This window comes from Armigeres subalbatus, unplaced genomic scaffold, assembly GCF_024139115.2.
Source record: "Armigeres subalbatus isolate Guangzhou_Male unplaced genomic scaffold, GZ_Asu_2 Contig293, whole genome shotgun sequence".
Lineage (NCBI taxonomy): Eukaryota > Metazoa > Arthropoda > Insecta > Diptera > Culicidae > Armigeres > Armigeres subalbatus.
In genome coordinates, this window is record NW_026943034.1 from 542,220 (window position 1) to 550,037 (window position 7,818).

The 7,818-nt window shown below is 44.0% G+C and overlaps 1 protein-coding gene across 1 annotated transcript; it reads right to left on the bottom strand.

Annotated features, from left to right (window-relative positions):
- Positions 1 to 2,987: 2,987 nt before the first annotated feature.
- Positions 2,988 to 7,556, bottom strand: LOC134203920 (uncharacterized). The gene is made up of 6 exons (XM_062678754.1): positions 7,213 to 7,556; positions 6,074 to 6,608; positions 4,620 to 6,020; positions 4,394 to 4,565; positions 3,729 to 4,334; positions 2,988 to 3,664 (listed from the first exon to the last, which is right to left on the bottom strand). The coding sequence occupies exons 1-6, from the start codon at positions 7,277 to 7,279 to the stop codon at positions 3,011 to 3,013; spliced, it is 3,435 nt and encodes a 1,144-aa protein (XP_062534738.1). The 5' UTR covers positions 7,280 to 7,556; the 3' UTR covers positions 2,988 to 3,010.
- Between the last annotated feature and the right edge of the window lie 262 nt (positions 7,557 to 7,818).

The following is a 7,818-nucleotide window of genomic DNA, read 5'->3' on the forward strand; positions in this document are numbered from 1 at the left end:
AAGAGGCTCGGAAGCCGTCGAGTCAAGTACGAGACACTGAAGACAACTTTACTGTTGAGGTCGAAATACGTATCTGACAAGGTACAATCAAATGGTGGAAATAAATGGGATGGTACTAAGTCGTCTTATGACAAGTGAAGACATTTCACTAAAAAGCTCAAAATAATTTTCTTAACATTCTATTTTAATACCAGACATAACAAATTATTTTACGTTAGGTATTGAAATACCTAAGCATGTTATGCCTCAAGTATTCTGCAAACAAGTTTTTGGTATTATTTTTTGGTATTTTACCTCTTATGCAAGGCTAGTTCATATTTATTTCTATTATCCAGGTCGTCGCTCCTGCTCGAGCATTCTCAACAGCATACTCCGTTTCAACGAGCACATCTCTGCAACAATCACTAAAGCCAACGCGATGCTCGGTTTTCTGCGGCGTAACACAATGTTTTTCGATGACATTCCTACGCCCAAGTCGCTGTATTGCTGTTTGGTCCGCAGTGTTCTGGAGTACGGTGTTCAGATCTGGGCCCCTCATTACTCACTCACTCGGCTCATATCGAAAAGGTAAAAAAACAGTGCATTAATTATGATTTGCACCGCCTTCCGTGGAACGACCTATAAATTTACCCCCATACGAATACAATCACTATGAGCACGAACGGTTATGATGTGAATGCTATGTATCCCCAGCCACCGTACGCAGTACGGGCACTACAAACAAACCCTTAGACTTGTGCTGTAGACGTTTTAATGAAGTTAGACTTCAACATTAATAGAGTTGTTTTCAAGAATAGGATTAAAGTAGTTTAAATCAGTCTTGTGCGGCTTTTTAGTTTAAGGTTGAAGTTTTTTTGTGTTCTTAAAAACTTTAAGGAGCCGAATACAATTAAAATGATATTACTTATTGATCTTGCCCGAACTCTTCCTTCCTAAGCACGCTCGGTGGATCCTGACGAGGCGAATTGAGTTCGACGCTGGCTGGCCTCTTGCTTCCGTGTCTTTTCTTTCATAACTACCTTGAAGTCGCTGACCAGCTGCGAAGAATTGGGAATTCCGAATGTCCATCTCTTGTTGCTTCTGACTTTTTCCTCTTCTTGATGATCTCTAATAATTTCTTCCTCAAATTCCACGGTTTCGTCTTCCGCTAAATCCACTTCAAAAGTTTCTGACTTTTTTTCAGGTGCGATGCTCATTCCGTGTGCCGGGTTTCGATTTTTCTTCGTAGGGCAAATGTTTTGACGATGTCCTGTCGCTTGGCAAAAGAAGCACGTATTCTTTAAACCGTCGTGGAAAACTTTTACGCTCCGGAAGTTCACATCGATTCACGGAGGTATTTCCTTCTCCATTTCGCTGTATACGCCTTTAACACCCGTGTAGACATGGTCCAATCCCAGGTTAGGAGGGAACATTTCGCGAATCGTTCGATGCCCGTTCCCGTAACGCTGACAGTGTCTTGCCTGATACCTCCGATGGCAGATCAAACACTCGAAGGTAACGAGTATTACCTCCCGCTACCATCATACACAGCTCACCAGTTTTACCACTAACGTATTTGAATTTCCGAGGCTCCGCATTCTTTCGAAGAGATTCTAACATCCGAAATCAACTTCATGCAAATGCGGTTTTCTGTCAGCTTGTAAATAGCTTCCACGTGTGACGCATCACATTCCGATTTCTTTACGAACTCAGCAATGTCTACCCTCGAGGGTCGAGGTGAATCGTTCGAGAAACATATTAAACACCTCACTCATGACGATCCGTTTCACTTTTGCTAGTGCACAGTAGACGACCCAGCGGTGCGCCTAAAACAAAAATAACAGGCAAACAATTGAAAAGCAAAACTAATTCCGACAGAACATATCTGCAATCGCGTCGTTGTACGACCGATGTCAAGCAAATGTAAAGTTAAAGTTGTTTATTAAATAAATAAGAGGCTTTCAGGATGTTTGGAAACCTCCTTTGGAGTCTCGGAAGCCTCCTTTCAAGAGGCTCGGAAGCCTACTTTCGAAAGGGTCGGAGCCTCCTTTCAAAAGGCTCGGAGTCCTCATTTCAAGATGCTTGAAAACCTCTGAAAACCGTCTAGTCTTGACTTGGAATTCTTTCGAGATGCTGAACCCAAGTTATATTTTTAGTTTTATAACGTTCTTGAAGACCATAATTTACTCTTCAGGAGTGTTATAAAACCAACATGCAATCAAAATGTTACTTGGGAAGTGTCCTTTCAGATGTTCAGAAGCCTCCTTCCAAGAGGCTCGAAAGCCTCCAAATTTTCTCAAAGTCTTGTAGGAAGCTTGATGTATTAACCTTATTTGAACAGGAAAGTTTCAGGTTCGTTTTTCATATATCTCATAAATTAAATTCGTTATGAGGGGGTACCTCAATGAATGCAAAAGTTCGAAGGGGTACCTCTCAAGGAAAAGGTTGAGAACCGCTGATTTACATCACAGAAAATTGAAATTATGATCTGATACACATTCTGTTTCCGAATTTTATATTCAATGGAGAATTCCGTCGTAGCTAATTTTCATAATTTTTTTTTCATTAATTAATTTTTAATATTTCACGATATGTAGAGTAAGACGGTAATATGAGTAGATATATGAGCATAAGTACAAGAATACTAGTGGCGCTGTGGTCATTTAAATTGTTTTGCGAAATTATGTTTTAACAAGCTTCATTCGAGAGGTTTTCGGACCTAGGCTGGATCAACTCCTAGCATTTATGTATCATGTTGTAGTGCATGTTTGGTAACATCACCAACATCGGCTTGACATTTGTAGTAACCGATACTTTAGCTGCCAGGGCGAAGTAACCTAGATGTCAGTCTCCCGAACAGGAACGACATAAGCAATCCTATACTTTTGAATCAACTTTATAATGTGCCCCCACCCACATACCATTCAGAATAAGAATTGCCAATAGCAAAGAATAAACCTAAAAGTGCTTCTGTCATCTGAACCTATATGAAATAATTAATCTTCATGAATTATTTATTTGTATTACATTTCTAGATTAAACGACCGATAAATAGTGCGAGTATGAATAAACCTATTGAGTATTGAACAGCTGCGCACCCACTTCTGCTGAAGAACCCTTTCCGATTGTCCTTATCATTGGGATCACGTACCCCACAGGTACGGTAGGACAATGTCTTCTTCCGTTTTGGATTCACATATCCCGGAACGAAAACAGAAGGGTTATCGAGCCTTCCACTGGCCAACAGTCGTGAAAAGTCTTGCTCTATTTGGAACGCGCTGGGGCCCTTGAAATGAATGATCATTTGAACGCACGCATCGTTGTGCAGCGTTTTGATGCTTCGGGAATCGATCGCCAACATCCACTCGGGGAGTCCCATCACTGCTCGAACATCTTCCAGAAATTGCGTCACCACAAATCGCGGTGGTTTTTTAAGATTGATATACTTAACGATGTCGTGATCGGGTTCAATCTTTGCGCAAGCGAAACGATCCCGGGAGAAGTCGGGCCCGAAAATGACGATCGCTCTTCCAAGCGCACTCACCGTACCTTCCAGAGGAAAATTACTATCGGTGAACACCATCCGACGTCCGCCGATGTCGATGGGTCCTAATCGAGTGGATACGTCACCTACATAGCATCGTAAGGGGTTATCCGGACCGCATTCTTGGCGATACAAATCTTGCTGAAAAGGATAAACATCGGTTTTTTTTTTTAAATAAAATTTTAAGAGCTATTTTTGGTCTTACATTTAACGGATCAGCCAGCTGCGTGTAGTACGGGTTCCACACGTATCCTGCCGCAACACAACGCGTCTCTACTTGTTTAACCGTGGCATCTACCCCAACCGGATTCACCCAAATGTGCCAATTGTGATTGGATGTCATGTTTCGATCGTGTTTCCCTGGATATCTGAGGTTCACTTCGATAATTGTGTCACTCTGACTGCCATCATTTCCAATAAGCTGCGTCATTCGGATGAAGCCGTAGGCATACCCGGCCGGGTGATGGAATGATGCTATGGCTCGAATCTCCCGCGCTTCACTAGGGCTGTAACCTCGTTCCAGCGTGCTGCACGCCCAGCGACGATTTTTCTCCTTCTTGTGAACCACAATCGAGCGTCCGATGATACTTTCATATCCGTAAAGCGGTAGCCGTGTGTCGTTGTATGCCTGTTCGTACATGGAGACACCGTCCAGGGTGCCGAACTTTCCGCTAAGATCACCTAATTCGTATTCATCGGTGCTTCCCTGTGCTGGTGGTGGCGAAAGCTTTGGGTTTATGGACCGTGGGTTCCAATGACCGTAGACGGTAGAATCTTCACACGGAAACTGCAGATCGCCTTCAACTGGAGCCTTGAATTATGAACATTTAGTTGAAACAATAGTCAAAGAGCATGATTTAAAATACTCACAATATGCACGTGGTAGCCACTGTTTTCCACCAATCCCTTGAAATCCACTTCGACATTTGTCATGTCGTATTCCGATTGTTGCAACATCTCCAGCTTTCCTTTAATTGTCAATGGATCTCCGTTGGAATACCAGTCCCGTGCGACCACTTTTCTGCGGTGGTAGCCCCCAATTCTAAATAAAGTTTAACGTTAGACAAATTATTAGAAAAAACAAAAAAATACATACATCGAACAAGCCAGCCGTTCTCCCCTAGCTTTGGGTCCATGATCATCGTAAATTACAATTGATCGCCCAATGATACTCGCAAATCCACTCAACGGAAGATTCTGATCGACGAACATCTTTCGGCTGACACGCTCGGCTTCGGCTTTTCGACCTGCGATTCCCAGCATCCCCAATCGATTTGAAAGATCTCCTAGCCGACAAAGCTCGGGTGAAGAGGAAGTACATCGTTCCTCCCAATCTGACACCCCTACCGAAACCTTCTGCGGGTTGAAGATTCCCCCCGAGCTAATACATCGATTCTGCCAATCGTAAAAGTCTTTCCCCGGAGGATGGTCCGTAATGGTCCATCGGTGTTCGGCTGTGTTGTTAACATTTGAACCATCAGCGTGGATTAGGTACTCGAAGATCACGGCCGTGTCACTCCAGAACTCATCCTTCACCTGTCTGAACAGTATTCTTCCAACGATGGGATATCGGAACAGAACCTGAGCCGTGATGATGGGAATTTGGTAAGGGCGGCTGATTTCATAGAGTGTTACGGGCCCGCATGCCCAAGGGGTATGTGTGATGTTGTTTGGATCGGTGCGGTTAAAGCGTTGAACGCTGAAGCTTCGGAAAATCACGCTGTGCCTTCCCTGCAGCGGAAGGAAAGCATCCCAGAAAAATCCACTGAGTTCAGCGCTCGTTCCCGGGAGAAACATTCGATGGGTTTCTCTTTTGTTGCGATTGGTGAGCTTGCCGGTGAGGTCACCGACCGGATATTGATCCTGTGTTCCAAATCCGGGCGGTGGGATGCTTTGGGGTTCGATATTGACTGGGTTGAAAACCGGTCCGGATGTTAAACAGAATGAATCCTTGCTGGCCGAGTAGGACTGGAGAGGTAGCTGGTTGATCTTAAAGCTAGCGACATCTTTGGCATAGTTGACGTTGTCCTCGAGGCTGTTGGTAACTGAAGCGAAAGAGGCATTGACCCAAGTTGGTTCAAAGCGTGATCGTTGGAAGAATCGAATTTCCCCGCGCATTCCCTGGCCGTTGACCAAGGCTCGGGCGGACTTTGCCTTGAGATGGCGAATCTTTGAGCAAGCGAGGAACGTGTCAGGGTGAACAGGATCGAAGATAACCACGTAGAGTTTCCGAGACGGTCCATAGAGATCGCTAGGCAGCAGAACCAAGTCCCGATCATTAAACAACTGAGGAATCTTACTCTTTTGAGAGTTTGTAGTAATTTTCAGATTGCCAAGGCGTACATCGATGTCACCAATTGCTTTGCCGGCTCCTTGAACCTGTGGGTCAAACACCAACTGGAGTTTATTGCAGTTCTCCTCTGCATTGTCATTCTCTAATATATCCGTCACATATATTTTCCACGAATGTTCAGTAAAAGGTGGATTGTTTAGTTTTCTAAAAAAAAGTAAACTGCTAAATATGTACAAAAAAGATTAAATATGCGTTACCTGGACTGTTCCCTAATATGGAAGAGATTTGAATAGATCAACGTATCCGAATGATGCGTCTCTTTGGCGGCCAACCATCGGAAATAGATCGATCCCGTTATGGGGCTACTGAATCTCGCCTCTGCAATATGATCCTGCGAACCATCCCGGGTCGTGATCGTAGCACAAACTCTGAACCCATTATTCGGATCGAACAGCATCAGCGACTTACCCCACAGGCCCTTTTCGCCCGTCAGTGGAATATCGTTCAACCATGACACAGATTCGTTCCCGGGCAACGTCAAAAAACCCAAGTCATCGTCGAACGACCACAACTGCTCTCCAAGTTGTTTCACGTCACACCTTTCGCGACCATCGACGATCGTGTAGTCCACCGGCAGCTGATACACGCCCCAGCTCCACGCTTGATCGGGGTATTGAAGCGTTGTTTCCAAATCCGAACTTATCTGGACCTGCCTGTCCGAGAATTGTGAGAATGAGATCTCGCCATGCAGGCCAAACTGTGAGATGTATGCCACCAAATTGACCGCCGCAGCTGAGGAGGAACGCGTCAATCAATATCAAGTCAATCGAAATTACATGCATGCGCAAAGTTGCACAATCTATAACTTATTTAATTTATCCACCATAGTTTGAAAACGAACATTTCGTTGCTGAATCAACTAAATCAGAACATGTTTTCCTGTCATGAAACTGATCATTGATACTGGGAATGATTTCAACGTTTGTCGTGGTGTTGTAAACCACCGAGGTCACATCTTGGTCTATCTTGGAAAATTAGCAACTGTAGCAAAAATCTACGGTTTGTTAAGTAGCATTTAATTTGACCGAAGAACTTATTAAAATGTAAAATACTAAAAATGCACAAACAGAAGTCGAAGGTTTTGTTACACAAAAGTAGTGTTTCGCTCCAGTGTTAAGCGCGGGGAAAACCTTTCCCCGACACTTAGATGATTAGGCGATCGTCTATCGAATAAAACAGAAACAATCTAAGATCTTAAAAGGAAAGATTACAAGGTCAAAAGATTTCAATCACTTAAACGAATGTTGCTCTCTTAGCCGCAACGTGGCAGATAAAAGCCACCAGGAAATTGAAACGATTGGTTGAGCGAAATGACCACCACTCACTGTAGGCTCACCTTGATCAAGTACCGTAACGATGATGACGATCGCCAAAACTCCAGCCGTGTGACTCATGGATCGCATTCTCGCACCGTTTTTGTCGATATTTTTCGCGGATTTCGTACGATTCACATCGCATTCCGAACGGTGAAAAATATTATGATATCGATGCCAGTGTTGCACAACATATTATGTCTATGCCCGTGTCTGCACGGCTGGCACAGCAAGTGGAAATGCGAGTATGAGTCACTTTCTTCAGGTGTTGCTCTACAATGGTACGCACCGAGCAAACCAGCGACGCGTCGATCAGTGCTGATCGCGTGTTTTGCTGCGACCGGTTCAATTCACCGCTCACTTTAAACTGACTGAACTGGTGTTGAGAGCGTGAGCATTGCAGTGCTTTGCTTAGAAGTGGACATGCAGAAACTGTTGGGTCTTGTTGAGGTCTCTGATCTGGCTCTCCGGCGCTGGAGTAATGTTCGCGTAGCAGATTTGTTTTGATTCTCTCTTTCGACACACGATGGTAGCGTGGATAGTCGATCGAAGGCATGTGCATGCAAAACCATGGAACCAATACAAATTTAAAAATAATAAACAGAATAATCCACTTAACGGCGATGTCG

Excerpts from the sequence above, each read along its gene's own strand:
- LOC134203920 (XM_062678754.1), bottom strand. The coding sequence starts at position 7,279 with ATGCGATCCATGAGTCACACGGCTGGAGTTTTGGCGATCGTCATCATC. Across the intron at positions 6,609-7,212 it reads CGTTACGGTACTTGATCAAG|CTGCGGCGGTCAATTTGGTG; the intron begins GTGAGCCTACAG and ends GTTCCTCCTCAG. Across the intron at positions 4,566-4,619 it reads GAACGGCTGGCTTGTTCGAT|AATTGGGGGCTACCACCGCA; the intron begins GTATGTATTTTT and ends AACTTTATTTAG.